The sequence below is a fragment of the Phyllostomus hastatus genome, unplaced genomic scaffold, assembly GCF_019186645.2.
Source record: "Phyllostomus hastatus isolate PE091 unplaced genomic scaffold, TTU_PhHast_1.1 phas_scaffold_55, whole genome shotgun sequence".
Taxonomy (NCBI): Eukaryota; Metazoa; Chordata; class Mammalia; order Chiroptera; family Phyllostomidae; genus Phyllostomus; species Phyllostomus hastatus.
This window is the reverse complement of record NW_025334035.1, coordinates 8381905-8402568: the sequence shown is the minus strand read 5'-3', so window position 1 is coordinate 8402568 and position 20664 is coordinate 8381905. Positions and strand designations below refer to the sequence as shown.

The window sequence follows — 20664 nt, the reverse complement described above, 5'->3', positions numbered from 1 at the left end:
TCTCCTTCTGGCACCCCTATGATTCAGATGTTCGAACGTTTAAAGTTGTCCTGGAGGTTCCTAAGCCTCTCATTTTTTTCAACTCTTGTTTCTTCCTTCTGCTCCAAACTATTTATTTGAGCCCCAGTTTCCTTCCCTTTGCTGTTGGTTCCCTGTATATTTTCTTTTATTTCATTTTCCATAGCCTTCAATTTTTCCTCTGTTTTTCGACTACAATCAACCATTTCTGTGAGCATCCTGATTACCTGTGTTTTGAACTCTGCATCTGATAGGTTGGCAATCTCTTTGTTGCTTAGTTCTATTTTTGAGTTTTGATCTGTTCTTTCATTTGGGCCATATATCTTAGTCTTGGCAGAGCTGTCAGTTGTAAGGTGCATAGCCTTGGGCACTTGCTAAGGCAGGGCAACCCACATCACTGCGTTGTGGTGTTGTATGTGGGGGAGGGGTCAGAGAGAGAACAATTCCGCTTGCTTGGCTCTTGGTCTGTTTTCAGTCACTTCCTCTGCTTCCCACAAACAAATTGGGTTCTTTTGGTGTTGATTCCAGGAGGGGTGGGTTCGTGTATGTTCTAAGACTCTGTGGGTCTCTCCAACAAATTCTCCTATGAGGCTGGGAGTTTCTCCTGCCACCACAAACCCTCAGGTTTTTACAGCCAGAGCTTTTGAGGCTTTCTTTTCCCCTGCTGGAACACTGGGTTGTGCAGTCTATCTTGCTCCCCAGTTGTTTCTCCCAGTTCATCCTCATGCAAATGTGGGACCACCCACCCCATCAGTCGCTGCCTTGCCTGGTCTGCCAGCCGCTGCCTTGTCACTTGTCCTCTCCACCCAGATGCTCCTCTCCACCCCACTTACCAGACTGGATGAAAGTTTCTTCTTTAACTCCTTGGTTGTTGGACTTCCATGCAGTTCAGTTTTCTGGCAGTTCTTTTTTTGTTCATTTTTAATTTGTTGTTCTTCTTCTGGTTGTGCAAGAAGGCAAAGTGTATCTACCTTTGCCTCCATCTTGGCCAGAAGTGCTTTTACTTTCTTGATCCCACTACTTTCTGTCTCCAATCTTCACTTATTTCCCTAGAACAACGCATTGTATACCACAGAGTTCAACATTTTACCTTCTCTTCAGTTATATCCTCAATGACTCAATTCTGTGTTCTTACTTGTATACCTACTCCCACAGCATCCTAAATTTGTCTCCACCCACTTCTTTGCCCTCTCTGCTTCCAATTGCCTGGCTATGGATTTGTTTATGGTAAGTCCCACCATTGTGTGGAGGGGATGATCTCCAGCCAAGTTTTCCAACTCTGCCTCAGCCTCCTTCTGTGTTTCCTAATAAGTTCTCTCTTCTGTTTTCTTCTTAATTCGACCTTTCTCCATTCTTATTCACACCTCTGCCCCACCCTTTTCTTCCCATAGATGAACATCATCTCTCCCTCTTGTTTCAAGCATAAATTGTAAGCCGCCAAATGCATTCTCCCTCCATATCTTACCACCACACCTATCAGTGTACCCACATCTTCACCCACCCTTCTCTTTCTCTCTTGTCACAGCACATAGTTCTTTCCTCTTCCCAAAGGCAAATCAACCTGAATACCATTCTTTACCACTTTTTCTTGTGTAAACTACCTAATTCTCATTACCTTTAATATTCGGTCACCTATCTTTCCTCCTGAAAATCAGCCCTGTAAACTTTTGGCTCTGCTATGGCCTTGTGTGCTTCTTTCCCACATTGCTATGCTTCTTGAAGGCACACCTGGATTCACTGTCTCCTCTGCCTCACTTCCTTTTAATTCCTCAGTCTGCACCTGGCCTCAGCACTGCACCCAAGATGTTCTCACCTTGGTTACCAACCAATTCCTTGTTAATAATCAAATGGCACTCTTCAGTCCTCATCCTAATGGAACACAGTGGTATTAGACATGACTAAAGCCTCCCTTTTCCTTGAAATTTCTGCTTCAGTGTCTGGGACACCACCTTCTCCTGGTTTTCCTCCTGGCTTTCTAGCCACTTCCTTTCTTTCTCTTTTGCATATAATTAATTAATTAATTAACTAGATATGAATTAATTAGATATATAAATATATATTACTTAACCATTTATTTATATATTAAAAAATATATTATTAAAATATATTTGTTTATAAAATATAAATATATTTTTTTAATGTTTTATTGATTTGAGAGAGAGAGAGAGAAACATCGATGTGAGAGGGAAAACATCAGTTGGGTGCCTCTCATACCTACCCCAACCAGGGACTGAACTCGCAACCTAGGCATGTGCCCTTACTGGCAGTTGATCCCCCAACTGTGTGGTGCAAACTATGATGTTCCAACCAATTGAGCCACACCAGCCAGGGCTCTTTCACTAATATCTTAAATATTGATCTCCCTCAGGATCCTCTTTTATTGTCATCCACCCATGGCATAAACCATAGCCATTCTTGCAATTTCAGTTATTTTCTGTATACTGAGCACTCTGGTACTTAAATTCCTATGCAAAGACACTCTGTGTTCCAGACTTCTCTACAGATTCTTTTGACTTGAGGCCCCACAGGCACTAGGCTCTTAAAAATCAAATTTGTAACTTTTCCCATCAAATCAAGTAACTATTCCTCATTCTGGCCTTTTGTCTCTTTGAATGAAATTAACATATACCTAACATCCAACTATCCCTCCCCCAAATCCAAATTCCTTTTCTCTTTCACTATCCACATCCAATGATCAAGTTTATACTTTCTCTTCTATTAACATGTTTCAAATCTACCTTCATCTTGCTGTTCCTACCAGCACTTTATTAGCAGAACTGTGATTTGCCTCTTGGCTGGTGTATTTCAACAGGTTCTTAAGTCACCACCTTCACTCTTACCCCCAACCCCACCCCATCATTCTAGATATATCAAATCTGACATGTTGGGTTACTCATCATTTCACTTTAAGTTTTTATGTCTTTGGAATAAAGAGGACAACAGCAACTTATCAAACTAGTTCACAAAGATTTATCGGGCTTTCCTTTCATTGTCTTTCCAATTCATTTCCACAGTGTAGCCAGTTATCTTTCTGACACATAAAGATTATTACAGTGTTTCCTTGCTTAAAACTCTTCATGGTACCCCACTGTTTTAAAGTTAAGTTCATACTCCTTAAAATATCTTATGAGGCCCTTCATGATCTGGCCCCTGTTTGTTTCCTATTATGGGTTGAACTGTGGCCCCCACCTCCAAATTCATATGTTAAAGTTTTTATTCCTGGGGAATATCACCATGGAGACAGGGTCTTTGCAGAACTGATCAAGTTAAAATGAGGTCTTTAGTGTGGGCCTTAATCTGATATGACTAATGTCCATATAAAAGAAGAAATTTGGACAGGAACACATGTAAGAAGATACAGGGAGAATGCCATGTGAACATGAAGATGGCCAACTACAAGCCAAAGAGAGGCTGGGAACAGATTCTTCCCTCAGCTCTCAGAATGAACCAGCCCTGCCAACACCCTGACTTAAGCCCTCTAGCCTGAGACAATTAATTTTCACCGTTTAGGATGCCTGGTTTGTGATACTTTGTTACAGCAGCCTTAGCAAACTAATACAGCTCCCAACTTCTCCTACATTTCCCACATCTCTACCATTAATTCCCTCTGCCTCCTTGTTTTAATCTCTGGCCATCCTGAAGTCCTTACATCCCCTTCAACATGGTAAATTCTCATCTCCAGGCCTTTGCACAGGCTGTCCCTCTGCTTGAAATGCTCTTTTCCTCAGCCTTTGCTTGGTTAACTCCTATGTCATTAGTGTCTTGACTTAATGGTCTATTCTGGAGAGTCCTTCTGGACCATGCTCTTGCCCATGGATTTATGAAAGGCCCTTCCTATAGTACATAGTATGTACTTACTCCCACAATTAGAGTAAGTATCATTCCTTAAGTACTTGTTTGTCTCCTTCACTAGATGCCCAGCTTGAAAGCAGGGTCTGTGTAGTAGAAATCTACTGCTTGTGTCTTTTTGGCATCATGCCTCTTTTTGGTAATAGCACCACGATTTGTCCTCAGAAAGTCTCACCTTCTCTACAGTCAGTCCATGAGATTCAAATGCTCCCCCTTCCCAGCTCAGGGATGATGAGGGAACCCAAGCTGTGTGAGTGAACTGAATGAATCTGTGCCTCATTCTCAAGGTGAGAAGGATGGTTATGACTCTCCCCTCTCCGAACCACCAAGAGATTCCTGCCGGGACTCAGGAATGAGACAGTCTCATTGACTGGAATTGCTAACCTGGCCAGATGCACATTTGTGGCTGCTGGCAACCTGTGACCTTCTTGCCTCCACATGGGGAAAGATCACCAGAAAATAAGGCCAAAGTGGGAAAGCTAAGCCATGACATGGAACAAAATCAATCCTAAGAGACTCCCATTCCAGAGGTCTCTCCACAACATCTCAGTTTGTCCATGCATTTTATATAATCATGGATGCAAATATCACAGTCAGGAATATAGGTAGGAGAGAAAAGCAGATAAATCCTGGGTCCTACTTACATATTCTATATATATCTTATAGGTCATCTTGAAGCCTAATTTTCTGTTATTCAGTTTGCTTAGTTGCTAAGCCAATGAAAACGTTGGGTTCACTAAGCTGTGTGTGCATGTACTTTAATAGGCATATATGTACTTTGAAAGTCAGTCCTTTTCATGAAAGTCCTCATGTTACTAGTATGGCCAGCAGCAAGTGAAGGTGACATCTGCAGTTTTGAAAATCAGGGGCTTTGATGATAAGCAAAGCTTGCCTACTGGCTCTGCCATTTTTTAGGTATGTAACCTTAATCAACTTAAATTCTTTGAAATTTGGTGTCTTCATGTGTAGAATGGGGATGATAAAATAGGATTAATAATAGTGCCACTTCATGGCACCACTGTGAGGGTAAAAGGAAATGACAGACTTACTGTGCATAGTACAGTACCTCGTACATCATATAGTCAAGGAAGAAGCTTATATCTTTTTAAAATAAACATTTTATTTAAAAATATATGTATATAAAAGGAACACATGCCAACTTTGGTATTTTAGCCATTGCTTCTTTCCTCTTCCTGGTAACACACACTTCTTTCTCATTTATGCATAGTTGAGCAAAGGAGACCAACATGAAAACAATGCCACACAGGGGCCCCATAGAGAATGTATACTTGGTCTTTTGATTCCTTTACAAAGCACCTCGACATGTTGCAGCAAGAGAAGGTTTCAAGCACCTAGCATGGCATCACCCTCTTTCTTCATTGCAGGTGGGCACACTGGCAGGGGTGCTGGGGGCAGTGTGGGTTCCCTTCCTTTGGAAAACATTAGAATGGCATCCAGGATCCCCATTGTTGTACTCCCTTTCCATAAACAGTCAGGGGCTGATAAAACATTCACAGGAAACCCATGTACCAGCAGGTGGTTAAAATAAGCACAGGAGACATTTAGGAGTTTGTCTAAACTCACAGGGAATATTTCCAAATCCTAGAATCAGAAGGGAAACTTACTGGTATGTTATTGAATGCAGTGAATCCTACAGTTTCCCTGGCAGATGATAGCAACATTCTTCCAGAATCTTTTTTGTTTTGTTTAAAATCATCTTTTCATGCATAGTCTCAACCTATCCTGGGGTCCCCTGAAAATGTGGATTCTTGAATAGAACCCAGCTCCTTCACACAACCTGAGCAGCTCTCAGCCTTATAAGGCCATCTTTTTTTCTTTTCAGGACCCAGACTCTGCATGTCTATTAATATTATCTTTCTAATAAAGCACTAACAATTTCAGCATCTGAACCACCTTGCAGGTTCACACTGGATTTATAGGAAAACAAAGACCCCAGACTCTTCACCTCAAGTTCTCTCTTATCTGAAGCACACAGTATGCCCACATTTGGGGGTTTCCCACCTTGAGAATGCAGCCAAACCTCAAAGGGGAGGCCCACATGCCTTTGCACTCTGCAGCTTTCCTGCCAAGAGGTGGAGGCTCACCTTGGACAACCCCTCCCCTCTGGTAAGTGTCCCCATTGTAGAGAGAGCTTGATATGGAGACTGAACATAAGCGGTAGGGGAAAAAAAGTGTTTTCTTCTCCCATCACGGATTTTCAAGGGGCCCTGTATCCAGAGATAAAAATGAACTCTAAAACTCTCACAAATGTTTGAAGTGGTGGGAGATAATGAAAGATCTCCAAGTGATGTACCGCTGCTGTTTGATCATTGAGAAAGTGGCAAGAACAGGATATTTGTGTGGGTGACAGCTCTTAGCTAAAAAATAGCCCCCTGCTCTCCCTCTTGGAAAAATGATGACCCCTCTTTTTTATCATAGCTAAAGGGTTTCTGGATTGAGGACTGGGAGAGATTCCCAGTGTCCATCCTCATAACAACTGCAACCCCCTAGCCACCCAAAATCTAAACCACTTGTGCTGAGTCAGTGTGGTGTTGGAAATCTGAGGATTTTTGTGATTTGTACAGGTTAAACATCAAGTAATTATTCACTGGATGAATGAATTTGATGCAGGAATTTTCAGCTAGACCATGATCTGTTTTTAAGAGAGTTGATAGAATTTAAATAATTTTTGAAAAGGATTGTCTCAAATGCTTGGGATAGTTTCTCTCCATTCTCTCTCTCTCTCTCTCTCTCTCCCCCCCCCCCCACCCCCGGACTGGAAATACATGTTTGAATAGGAAAGGTCTCCAGTTCCTAGACCCTTGACTATTCAGATGGAGACTCTCTTGGTTTCCTTGTTTATGGTGCAATCGTTGCATTTTTAAAGAATGACTTTTCATCATGCAATGTCTCAGTTGAACTGAAAGACTCATAGATCAGGAAATTTGGACCTTTTTTCCTTCCTTTTTTCTATCCTCCCTTCCCCTTCCTTCCTTCCTTCCTTCCTTCCTTCCTTCCTTCCTTCCTTCCTTCCTTCCTTCCTTCCTTTCTTCTTCTCTTCCTTCCTCCTTTCTTTTCCCTTTCCCTCTCTGTCCCTTATAATAGAAAGTGTGTGTCATATTGATAACATTTTTAGAAGCAGGGCTACTACTAATGAGTACTGGCTTAATGGAAGCATTTGCAGGAATGAATTTCCCAACTCCGCTGGATCAGTATGAACCTAAGGGGCTACAACAGCATTCACAGTGGCTGCAGATCTTCAGGTCTGCTTCACCACAGATTCCAGGGGCATTAGGAAAATCACAGGTAGTCCTTTTCAGGCTCTAAGGGCATTAAGAAACATGAATATGGTCATCTTTATAAGTCTCTGTACACCTTTTTGTCAGGTCCAACTTGTCACCAAAATAGAGTACACAACTAAGAGTTTAAAAGAACTTAAAAGAAAAATTCTTAATAGGAGGCAGATGAATTTTTACCATGAATTATCTCCCCCATGGGGAGAACCCAACTTCATCAATTTTCTCCCAATTATCCCCAATTTTATTCCATAAACACCCCATCTGAGCTACGAAGAGACAGAGTGAATATGCTGTGTGGAGACTGTGGAAGGAGGTTGCAACCAACAGTCCAGGGGTCTGATTTGTGTTGAGTTTGCTGGTTTGCAGTAGCAAATAGGATCCATCTTTTGGCAACTGTGAGTTGTGTATATCAGTACAAGGTAATATCCTAAAAGGATCCCTAAAGATGCAGAAACTTACAAAGTACAGAGGCCTCCGAACCAAGTCTATTCCTTCAGACAAAAATACCCAAAGAAAAAAATAATTAACACTCAGACCACAGTCTCATAGTAGGGACACTATGGTTTGTTTTCCAAAGGAAGTAAGGGGGTGGGGAATAACATACAAAACACACAATGTAACACATGAAAAAATGTACTGACCAGCAAGCTTTGTTAAGATCCAAATGGAATTTCAACATCTGAGGAATAAACCAATATGAGGAATGTGTTAATAGGGTTTCTTCCCATGCTTCGGCTTCAGAGAAAAGACTGATAATTTTCCCTCTAGATTTTTGGTTCTGATGACTGACATAAAAGCAAAATGAAAAATTTACCATTTGGATCTTTTAAAGCACAATGCCGATCAAGGAATGTAAAACAATTTTTAGGTTCCTTTTATGCTCTTCTATGAGAGACTGTATTGCCATTTCCAGCTTCTAATGGTGAAGCTATTCTGTATTTTCACATCCATATTCATTGTCAAGATGAGCTTGTTCATGGTAAGCAAGTGGCTGTGAGTCATCAGGCTGGAGCCATTAGTCATACACAGAGAGGCAACGTGTAGTCTGGTTGGTTAATTAGAACTTGCAGTGAGAAAGGCCAAGTATCATTTCACAGCAGATCGAGGCTTAAAGGTTTTTGGTGTAGAACTCTGTAACACTGCTTTTCAAGATGCATACACATATGCACATGTGTATGTATACATACATGTATATGTATGTGTGCCTACACACACACACACACATACATATATATATACTTATCACATGTGCATGTGTGTGTATTTTATATATATCCTCCCCCCCCAGTAAGATCTGGCAGCTTTCAGAGTAGCAGTCACCAAAAACACTCTGTTCACACAAGTTAACAAGGTAACAATGGAATGACTTCTAAATCTTCAATTTATCAAAAGAGAACTAAAATCACAACATTTTTGGTTATTTTCTCTGTAAGTGCACAGTGAACAACATTTTTTACAAAATGAGAAAACAGTGCCTTAGTGATTTAAATTATAAAAACAACAGCAGGAACTATTTTCTACAGCATGCAACACTATAAACACAGTGGGGTGAAGCCACAGTGAGCCTTAGGGAGACCGTCCTGACATCTGAGTTTTTCAGCTCCCAGCCGAAGCCTAAGAGGTGATAAGGAATGCACACGAAACCATTGTCTGTTCTCCCTTCCATCATCTTCAATACACAATTGTGTTTTCTTTCAGAAATCCATACCTAAAATACTCTCTCCTTGTTAATGTATTTCATATTTATCTTTACAATATAACGATTTCCAACTCCCCCAGAGCAACCCAAATCAATGATTGCTGTACATCAAATGAGGGTAGAATGAGCTTTGTGACCAATGGGCTAAGTCACCAGTTTCTTCCTAAGGACATTCTTTCAACTTCCTTTGGCAGCAAATTATGCATATGGAGAAGGAGTTTTCCAGGAAAACCTGGAGTTTTAGCTTTTTAAAATATGGCTTTACTAGGAATATGGCAGATTCTTAGATGTGAGAAGTCCTCTTCTCCCAATGTTGGGGCAGGAAAAAATATATATTCAAAAGAGAAGCAAGAAAGGATTGGTATTTTGGTACATATTCCCATGATATGTGAAACAATGTTCTCTAGTGTTTCTGAATTGTCCCTGACAGGGCTTCCTGAGGCTAGACAGACCCTTTGATCTGCTTGGGTGGTCATCACTAAACTTTGGAACTAAAAGGTATTGTGTTGGAGAACCTTCCATGGCAGGAATTTCTTGTCTGTTTGGCAATGCTTATCACCACAGAGAGAGTGGGAGTGATTTGGCTAGTTGGCTGAGAAAGAGGGAAGTTCTGGGTGGGTTAGTTTTTATCAGTGACCACACAGAGTCCTGGGTAGAAGATTGGAAACCACTCCAATGGGGCAGCTTTGTGGCAGAGGGACACTGAGTTGATTCTGCTTCCCTGGGAAAGAATTGATTCAGTCCCTCTATTCTGCCTCAAGAACTCCATAACTGAAATTGGGCTTTAATGGTATTTTGAAAGGCAGGTAGTGGAGAGATGAGAATCAGCTTCCATCACAGGTATGCCTTTCATAATCTTTGATGGATTCACTTCCCTGTATTCCCCAAAGAATTTACATTTTCTTTCCACAGTAGGTCCAATAAACTCACAAGAAAAGCTTATGACGTGAGATTATGCCCTAACAATACCTTAATTAAATTATGGGCTAGAAAAAATACTGGTGTTTGAAAAGGTAGTGAAAGAATTTTTTTGGCATTTTTGATCTGAGAAAGCACATTTTTAAGAGCATTACTAAAGTCATTAACAGTCATTGAATGTTGGTAAATATTACAGTATATATATATAATGACTCTTATTTGTGCTTGTTGGTTGTCACAGAAGTCTCCATCACTTCTTTTCAATCTCCTCCTTCCCCACTCCTGCTCCTCTGTTTGAATAATATAAATATTTATGGTTGTGAAATTCTATTTGTCTTTCTTAGCACTTGTGCGTCAGGCGTTCTACCACTGCTGTAAGTGAAGGTCCATGGGAGAATTCAAATTGAGATCCGTGACATCCAGAAAATCAATGTTGAAGATGCTGGGTCCACTGGTGGTGAGGGAGCTGAAGCTTGGTGTGGAACTTGGCGGAGTGAGATCTAGCCACTCCATGGTTTCCCAGGGAGATTCGGTGAAGCTTAACGGTAGCCCATTGCTGTCCACAGAAGAAGGTGAAAACTGAGTGTGCATCGGGGAGAGGGGGCCTGGCAAGATCTCATGTGCATTGAAGAGGTCTTCTGCAGCCTTTCCCGAGAATCCATCCATCATGCCATCAAAAGAAGGCTCCTCACTCCCAATTTTTAGAAGGGCGACATCGCTCACCTTTCCTAAGGGGCTCTGGGAATTTAATAAGACTTCAAGGTGCTCGTCACTGTCTGTGCCATAGTGATCGAACGGTAGCTGGGCCCCTAAAGATGCTTGTTCAAAGGAAGCTGAGGGCTTGGGGAGGGCAGCAGTAGGGCTTCGGGAAGACCTGGGCATCTTTGGGACTTTTGGTAGACATGAATGATCCTCTCGGGCATCTGCGGGCATTTCTGTTGTTAAAACATAATGCAAAGTGTCAAATCACTTCACATAGAGCACACCACACACTGTGAATCTTTGGAATGAATGAATTACACTTAGATACAGGAGATGGATCTACTTCTCTGGTCATTGCTCATCACCCTGTCTCATCCTAGGCTGCTCTATATATCCCTGATTCTTCTCCTCACCCTCTGCCCCCAGTGTCTCTCCAAATCCTTTCTTTCTGGAAATTTCACTCTATGTTTGTTAAACTCTCAAAGTAGTTTCCTTTACCTGCTCCTTCACTGACACCTGGCTGTTCCCTGAGGACACTGCATCCTCTGTTACATCCTCAATGTGGGCTCATTTGCTTCAGAGCCAGAAAGTGAGTCTTCCTGGGTGCTACCTGCTGCCACTCTGATTGTCACTCCCCACCTTCTTATAACTCCTCAGTGGTTTTGAGGGTCATGCTGCCTTCCCTGCCATTTCACCCTACCCCAGCCTCCTGGCCACTCTTCCTCATCCACTGAAAACTATTCCTCAGTTTATTGTCTTTTCCCCACATAAACTCTTGTCATTCCATGTAACTTCAGCATCCTCAGAAGTGACCCATTATCCACCTCGCAGTTTCTTGATACTGCCATTGCCTTCAATTTCAGTGATTCCTTTAAGCTCACTCTTGGACACATGCTGGACCTTGTCATTTCCAAATACTGCATTCCCCTGAAAGCTCAATTTCAAACAAAATTTCCCACCTTCAATCCATCCCCTCCTTTTTCTACAGCTTATCCAAGGACAACAACTTCTCCACCACTTGGAGTCACTCCAATCTACCGACACTACTATTTTATCACCATTCATCAGTCCCTTCTGGTTTTTATTTCTGTGCTAGTCCAGGCTATATACTCTGGTCCACCTTTATAATTATTCTTTTATAAATATCCTCTATATCTTTATACTTTTCTCCTTCCACCATTCTCCCCTGACAAAACCCCACACTTGGGTGAATCTTACAATCTGTATTTTCTGAGCCTGCCCTGGATCAGTTGGACATTGTAAGAGGAAAATTACACAGTGAAGCTGACTAGTTTTCCTTTAAATCTGTGGTGGAGGAATCTACTGTGTTTCTCTAGAAAACCCAATTAATTCATGATTGATTCATAACTTTCCTTCTCTCCTCAAATCCCTCATGCTCCCTTCCTGCACATTCTTTGCTGACCTCACCACACATTTTACTTAAAATATAAAGGTGTCTGCTTTGAACCTTCTCATCTTTCCATCATAAAACTTATAAGGATACCCACATCTGTGCCCATCTTTGCCTTCTTTTCTCTTGTTACAGTGGAGGACCTCCCTGTTCACTCATTGTCAGTCTGCCTTACTAGACTGCAGACTCTACAGAGGTAGGGACTTGGTCCAGTGCAGCATTGAGCCAGCCGCCTGGACACTCTTTCTCTGAAACTTTGTGTTGTTACTTAAGGGTCAGACCTGAGGTTTTTTCCTTTCTATCAACACCTACTCCTTATGTGACCTTATTCATTAGTATGGTTTCAAATTCTAAGCATATACTATGTAATTATAAATAAATAAATAAATAAATAAATAAGGCAAAAAGAATATGTTGATAATTTTTTATTGTTAGCTTGAATGATATTTAAGCATGAATGGACCATCCAATGGGACATTACTAATTGAATTTCATTTTGAGTAGGTGGCACAAAAACTTGCTTTATCTGCTTATTCTTCTTAATTAAGAAGATACGGACATTGACATTAGAACAGTAGAGAGAAATAGTATAGCAAGAAAAACATTAGGGAAACATGAAACCCATTAAAATGATTGGTGAAAGTGTTCCCTGGACAAAGAGACAAAGGCAGTGAAGCATCATCCACTAATGCTTTCCTTCATCTGCTCAAAGTGGACAGGAAGCTCAGATGGAGAGACCACTCTTCCCATAGAGGTTTGGTTCCATTTACAGTAAGCATCCGAGTTTGCTCCCTAGAGGACATGCAGAAGCAGAGCATCACAATGGGCAAGGCACATGGCATCTCACCTCCACTCTCAATGAGGACATCCAGGAGTTCGTCCATCTGTTGACTGCGAGTCATCTGCTGTTACAAATTAACCGAAGGAGAACAGAGAAGTCAGAAGGCAGCTACCTCTTAGACAGATCATTAGAATAAGCACTACAGGCTTTTGAACTAGACTTGGTTAGTTGTATTTTTCACTGTGGTAAAATACATAGAACATAAAATTTACCATCTTAACCATTTCAGAGTGCACAGTTCAGTGGCATTGAGTATGTTCACATTGTTGTGCAACTATCACCACTATCTGTCTCCAGAACTTTTTCAACTTGTAAAAGTGAAACTCTGTCCCCATTAATCAACAGTTCCCCATTCTCTTCTTCTCCCAGACCCTGACAACCACCATTCTACTTCCTGCCCCTATGAATTTGACTACTGTAGATAACATATATAAGTGGATTCATACATAGTATTTTGCCTTCAGTGACTTTTAATTTTTTTATTTAGCACAATGCCTTCAAGGTTCATCCATGTCAGAATTTCCTTCCTTGTTAAGGGTGAACAACATTCATTGTCTGTCTATACCACATTCTCTTTGTCCTCTTGGGGAAGCAACACTTGAGTTGCTTCTACCTTTCAGGTTTTGTGACTAATACTGCTATGAACATGAGTGTAACTGGGTTTTGGCCCTTCATCCCACTTGGAAGTGAATGTGGCCCAAGAATGTGGCTCATATTTCTCTAGTTCCCATTGGAATAGTTTGTGGAACCTGTCAACACTTGAAGGAAATTGACCCCTCCCTTCTGGCTCATTGGGGTTAAGTGGAATCTTATTTATGGAAGTCCACTTTGCTTGGCCTTATTCTTTTCTTTTGAAACTGTGAAGGATGAGTTGATGTTCACAGATATCAGGGTAAGACACAGATTGATGTCACTCCTCTGAGACTGCAGTCCCAATAAACACAGGTGTCAATAATCAATACGGATGGGAGCACTGCTCAGAGAATGTCATTTGCCAGCCCAGGAGGATTCGATGCGTACACGGTCTGACAGGTTATGTGAATGGGCCAAATATAGAACAAAGGAGAAGGGTAGATTGTAAAATGTATGTTATGGTTCAAGGAGGCAGCAAATCTTTGCTTCAGGTGATTGTTTTCTAGCAGAATCGTGGCCTTAGTATAGCTAGATCCCCTAATTTTTCAGAAATAAAAAGCCTACATTTTGCATAAAATCTCCTAATATTTAAAATACTTTCTAAGCCAAGTGAAACCTGATGTGATGGTGGGGTACTAGTATGCAGGAGACAATGCAGATCTTTTTTTCCACAAAATATGAAGGGCTAGCCATTACTTGATACCAACTCAGGCCATTCGGAATGTAAGATCATTAATTGCTTCTTTTTTTACCTTTTATTTTGAAATTTTTCACACATAAATGAAAGTAGAGGATACAATGAACCTCCATTGTCACCCAGCTCAATAACCATCAACATTTTGCCAGGAACAGTGAAATCTGAAGCAGGAAAGGACCTTACAAAATGTCATTCTGACTGTTAGCATAGGTTTGAGTTGCGCCCAGACGAGGTGCTAAGTGCTATAATCATTCTAAAGGAGATATCAGCCCTATTTTGTGTCAGAGAAGTTGAGCATTCCCAGCCTTAGTGGCAGAGGCAACTGTTTGGTGGCCCAGCTGGCACCAAGTCCAGCCACCTGGGTGCCCAGACAAACCTCTTCCCTCAGCCTCACACAGCTTATGTATGCATCAGCACCCTTCTATAGTTAGCACCTACACACTCTGTCCATTCTGGTGGGCAGACACCAGATGCACTTGATACTGGAACCCACAGGCATGAAGTCGCACCCTGTAAAACAAGGTCCCATGTAGCCAACCCATTCTTCTATAAAGAACAATTCATACTGTTACCTGCTTTACTGCATCTTCATAGGATGGAGGCTGTGTTATCTCTGGAACTGCTGAAGTTGACTTAGAAAATGTTGGGGATGGAATTGAAAACTTTGGCCCTGACTTATCAGAAGAGTGTAAACCAGCCATCTGTGTGAACAAAATGCAGAAATAGACAATCAATTTGTGAGTCAGAAATGGGACTACTTCTGTATTAGGAATTACATGCTAAATTTTGGAAAAATTGATTTGAGGGTGGAAAGGAGTTAGCACTTAGAAAACAAATCCAGTAGGTTAACAGTAGTGTATATCACCATGGACTTATTGCTGGAGGCATCTTTCATGAGAACCTCACAGATTCATCTCTCTCTAAGGTACACCCTCTTCAGTTAGGAGAAAGCATGACAAGGAGAGGAAATAAAGTAAAAGAGTCCAATACAAAGAAGTCCATCACCCTAGGAGTTTCTGGAGTAATTTATCCTCTAGGCTGTTTCATTCCTAACTGGGAATATTTGCAGAGAGTTGGGGATGCTGCTGGAGAAATCCCTTCAAGAACCAGCCTTGTGTACTGTAGGTGGGTCTGTGTTCAGCCTGGGCCATTTCGGGGCCTCTGTTTTTAAAGGATGCCTTGTCTGGCTTGTGGCATGTAGGACTTTTGTGTAATGACCATCTCACATTTGCTCTTTTTTATCACCTCTTCATTGCTTCCTGGAACTCCCCGTATCCTGGGACCTTCATGTCCCTGATTCTTCCACCTGCTGATATGTACCATCTCTTCCTTTTACTGCACTGTGCCCCCAACTTTCTGTATCCTTCCAACCCTTGCCACAGATCCACATACTTCACTCTTTCTCCAGCATTATTTTTCCACACTCCCCTATTCAATCTTCAACTTCACTGAAGCTGGTTTCTTTGCCATGCCATGCAGTGTCACAAACATATGGTGGTCATTTTTAGTCATCATGACTTCTGGAATGATCCCAGGAAATGATCCATTGGAGTACCTGGGCATCCCTTTGAGACCTTTTCAAGGGTACTTGTTTCTATCTAAAATGTCATTTATGTCAGCTTTGAACCTCATAATTGGGAGGACAAAGGCCACAGAAGAAAGAAAATGCAAAGTTGACCCCAAGTTTAACCCTTTATCATGTGCCTACCTTTTGCTGTACACCTGGGCTTTTAGGACAAGGGTCTCCCCCAGCACCATGACTGCTGTCTGCTGGGGCTCCAGAGAAAGGGTGGTGGAGGCTGGAAGGCTGCGGAGAGAAGCTTGGAGGATGGCCCTCATGCACTCCTGAGCTCTGTAGAAAGAAAGAAGCAACAGATTAAATGCCTACCTGTGGTGTGTTTGAGAGGAGCCTTACTGGTTCTGGTGTATTAGCTTAAATTCTATGACCAAAGTCTCAATTCCAGCTGTGTATGTATTACCTCCTGCTCAGAAACTTGCAGTGGCTCTGACATATCCACAGCATAGGGTCTCTACTTCTAGCCAAGATTAGTGTTCAAGACTTTACACAGTCAAGTATTAGTTCCTTCTGCACATTTAAATTCTGCTAATTCTTCTATGAGCTTTCCTGAGCATGCCCTGTACATTCTACCTCCTTATCCTTTTTTCTCATGATATGCCCTTTTCCCGACTCTCCTTTTTCAACTCTACACTCCCATTTAAGTTCAACCCCTTCCTAAAGCCTTCCTGGACTTTTCTACCCCTTCATGATCAATCTGCCACCCTTACCTCCACCACAATGTCATAAACACAGGTCAGTAATGTTATCTATATTGTTCAACATCTTTTTGTCATGTAATCATTCCTGTCTTCAAAGAGTGCTTTGTAAACCATAAATCACTGTATAAATTTGTATCTTCTTGAGAGTATCTACATCATTAGAATCTAATGTCTTATGGTCTAGCACTGGGTAAAATGAGTTCTTTTGCCTTGGTTGCCCAGGATACAACACATTTAATAAATGTTATCAATGATGATAATGATACATTTAAGCCCCAACACCTCCCAAAGTGCCAATTAAGGGTGAGCATCATTAATTTGAATGTGTTATTCTACTAGGTCTGTAAAAATATATTCTCATTACCTATGGCCACACCTCATACTCCCAGTATAGAGAATATTCCATGTAAAAAGAGCTTGTATTTTATAATCAGATAGTTCCAGGTTCGTGCAACCCTGGGCAACTGGCTTAACCTCCATGAACTACATTTTCCTCAGTGGCAAGTAAAGAATAATAACTTGAAGCCCAAAGATTGTTGTGATGATGAACAAGATCGATCATATACATGCCTCATAGACATAAATATATATAGACATAGACATAGATGTACATACATTACGCAGACATACATATAAATGGCAGGAATGCAGTTAATAAGAGTCTCTTTCCTATTCCCTTTCTAATGATATAGAGCTCAGAAACTTTTGATAATATAATTTTCTTTCTCAGATAAACTCAAATAGAGGCTCCTAATAATTCTTTGGCTTCATAGAGAATGCCAAGTCTTTGATGATGTTCTTAGTTTAGTCTTTGAAATAGTTCCCCTTCTAGGCCATCTCCTACAATTCTCCTCTCACTTCATTCCAGCCACACTGGCTTTCTATCTGATGCTTGAACATTACATGCATGCTCCCACTTCAGGGCCTTTGCCCTAGCTCTTCCTCCTTTGCTGACATGCCTTCACCCCAGATATTCACAAGGCTTTCTCCATTACTTCCTTCAAAGCTTTGCTCAAGTGTCCCTGGAATTTTTACTTAAGGTTGCAAACTTCCAAACTCCTCATTTGCCTTCTTTGCTTTCTTTCCATAAGATGTATCATCTTCTGATACATTATGTATTTTAGTTCTTATTTTAAGTTTGCTGTCTGCCTTCCCATGAGGATAGAGTTTTGTTTTGTTTTTCTTTTTTTTGGCTAGTTCAGTACTAGTCCCCAGAGACTAGAAAAGGGCCTGGCCTGGCACACAGTAGGTGCTCAGTAAATGTTTGTTTGCACTTTGCAGACAGACCACCACACTGAGAGAGCAGTAAGGTCTGTTAACTCCCCATTTGGCTCTCCTAATGCATTGCTTTGACCTAGGGTAAGGAATCCTGAAAATAGGCTTTGGCAATCTATAGCCCTGTGAGTCAAACTTGTTTTTTTTGTAAATAAAGTTTTATTAGAACACAGCCACATGAATTTGTTTATAAGTTGTCTACAGCTGTTTTGGTGCTATAGGGTGTAGTTGAGTAATTGTGACAGAGACCATAATGCTCACAAAGCCAAAAGTATTATTTAGCTTTGTACAGAACTTCCCTGTCTCAGAGAAACCAGTTGGTCTACTCTGAAGGCCTGAGAGTCTTGGTGTCTGGGAGTTGCTGTTGCACTTTTGATAAACACTTCCATTGAAAGTTCCAACATCAGCTCTTTTGTTTTCAATTCTCACCTGAGAATATGTTCATTGATTTGAGAGAGAGAGAGAGAGAGAGAGAGAGAGAGAGAGAGGAACATCTACGCAAGCAAAAAACATTGACCAGTTGCTTCCTGTATGTGCCCTGACTAGGGGTGGAACCTGCAACCTAGGCATGTGCCCTGACAGGGAATTGAGCCCACAACCTGTGCTACACTGGACGACGCTTCAACCATTGACCCCTCCCAGTTAGAGTGGAACATCAGTTCTTTAGTGTTGCAAATCTATATCCCATTTCCAGTGGGAGGGGTACATTGGGCATGGAGCAAGGAGTTCTTACCTGTGCAGTACACCCCTGGGTGCTGACAGGTGAGGAGACCCTGTGCCCTTCTCCTTGAGTGCCTGAAGACGAAGCTAGGAAGTAATGGTTGTTTGGGGAGGGGGGCAAACTAATATGCTGCGGGCTTTTCACAGCCCCAAGTGGTGAGTGCTGCGGAGAGCACTGTGGGCTGAGAAACGTGGAAGAAAGAACGTTGGTTTGACCAGAGGACTCCACACAGTGGCTGCTCCCAGGGGGCAGGAGGAGTGGAGCAGCTTCACACGCCTGAGCTGTGCTGTCCGAGTTGTTGCTTTGTCTTTTCCCAGGCATTTGTTGGGATGCAAAAGGGCAGCTGGAGACAGCATCTTCCTGCTTGATGGGGGCTCCCAGGAAGGGCAGTGGCTTCTTCTCGGAGCACTTGCTTCTCTTCTGCTTCTGCAGCTGCATGCGCAGCTCCTCCACATGCCTCTGCTCCTGCTGCAGCTTCCAGGTGAGCTCATTGATCACCTTCTGCTTCTCCACTAGCATCTTGTCCTTCTCAGAGTCCAGCCCATCCAGCTCAGAAGGCACACTGCCCCCGTTCAGGCTGCTCACAAGGCTTTCCTCGGGGCAGAGGTGCACAGGGGATGGGTGGAGGCCGAAGGAGGGTGACCCGTCGTTGAAGGTGTCTGGCAGGGACCCAGCCATCGATAGGTCGGACGAGGCAGGTGAGATGGGGGGGCTGGAGCTGGTGCTGCCGAAGTGGTAGAAGCCGTTAGACAAGGCGCTGGTGGAAGGGGAGGACTGGTAATTGGGCAGGGTGTTGGTGGGCGTGACAGGAAAAGTGACGGTCGTTATATCGCTGAAGTTGGGCATGGGGTTCCCAGGACAGTCCTGGAAGGGCCGAAGCCTGTCCATGAGGGCTGTCTTCGTGCCTGACACTGGCAAGCCTCGTATTCGAAGCTGTTGTCTCAATTCAGAAACCTAAAGAAAGCAGGGCACTGTTAGTGTGCTGTTTAATGACGATGTTTTAAGAAGTGCATTTATTATTACATTAACTTGAAAACATCACAAATGGAATTTCACAATGTCCATGTCTCTTTTTAGTACTTCTTTGTGATTTCCTCCCCTGCACCCAATATAAATCGGTTTTGCACAATTTTAATAATGCTCTTAAAATATGTCATATACCACATTTTCGTGGTTCCAGAATCAGAGACATAGCCCAGAAATGTGGAGCTCAAAGGAATCACAGAGGCACCTACTGTACTGCCCCGCAAGCTGCATCCTGGCCCTTGTCCCCATTTTACAGATGAGAAAACAGACGTCTGCCTAAGTTCAGACATCAGGGGCACCAGTCATCCTGAAATGTGCTGACGCTCTGGTGCTCTGCCTCTTACTCTCCCCACCAGCATCCTTTTTGTGGGTGGTTCTCAAACCTGAGCAGGACCAGAATCACTGAAATGATATGCTGCTATTAAATTTTTTTAAATTATTGACTATTAAGAGTTATGAAAAATGTTCATGTGTTAAACAAAAAAGCATGCCAGAAATTTATGCTCATATAATTATTTTAACACAATATTTTAAAACAAAATAATGTCCATGTGCACTTTAAGTGTAGAAGGAAATATAATCTGTAATGCTATAAATGAGTCAACTATCTTTTAAAATACTCTTTACTTCTCTACACCCTATTATATTTCAATAATGAGTATATATTACTTTACACTCAGCTAAGTTATTTTAAAAGGTCTGCAACAACTTATACTGCCACAAGCAATAAATGTGCTCTCCTGCCTTCCTCCAGTCTTGCCAGTATTGTTTTTATTATTTTCTTTTAGATTTGCTGGCTTGAAAAAGTACAAAATGGCAACTCATTGTTTAAATTTTGAATTAATTAAATTAATGAATTCTGTATTTATTTTTAGAATCTGTTCTGGCGCTGAATAACTTAAACTACATTATTAAATATTGCAGCTCAAATTCTAAAATAAAATGAATGCTTGTTGAGTGCAGTTTACCTTAAATTTCAGAATGTTTGGGACAAAGTTTTGTACATACCTCTTTCTTATATACATTGGTGTTTCAATCATTGAAATTTTAAACCACTTATAGTAGAAAAGTTCAAGCATACATGAAAATAGATGAAAAAGATAATAAACCCCATACACCCATCACCCAGCCTCAACAACCAGCAACTCATGCCCTCATGCCCAATCTTGTTTCATTTATATGCAAACCATATCTTCCTTTATGCATTCTGAATTATGTTGTAGCAAATCATTTAATTTAATCTGTAGATATTTTTGCATTTATCTCTAAAAGATTGTGTACTTTAAAGAAACACAGAT

The 20664-nt window shown here is 41.6% G+C and overlaps 1 protein-coding gene across 5 annotated transcripts in view; it reads right to left on the bottom strand.

Moving 5' to 3' along the window:
- Positions 1 to 6924: 6924 nt before the first annotated feature.
- The window catches only part of MYOCD (myocardin), an 86318-nt gene continuing 72578 nt past the window's right edge, over positions 6925 to 20664 (bottom strand). For 4 of the 5 annotated variants that reach the window (XM_045824561.1, XM_045824564.1, XM_045824563.1 and 1 more), the window contains 5 exons: positions 18353 to 19294; positions 15776 to 15919; positions 14640 to 14768; positions 12744 to 12801; positions 6925 to 10718 (listed from right to left, as the gene is read on the bottom strand). In XM_045824561.1, coding sequence (XP_045680517.1) covers positions 10147 to 10718; positions 12744 to 12801; positions 14640 to 14768; positions 15776 to 15919; positions 18353 to 19294 — 1845 coding nt within the window. In that variant the 3' untranslated portion in view covers positions 6925 to 10146. The remainder of the gene's footprint in view (positions 10719 to 12743; positions 12802 to 14639; positions 14769 to 15775; positions 15920 to 18352; positions 19295 to 20664) is intronic. The other variant, XM_045824562.1, reaches the window with a different exon arrangement.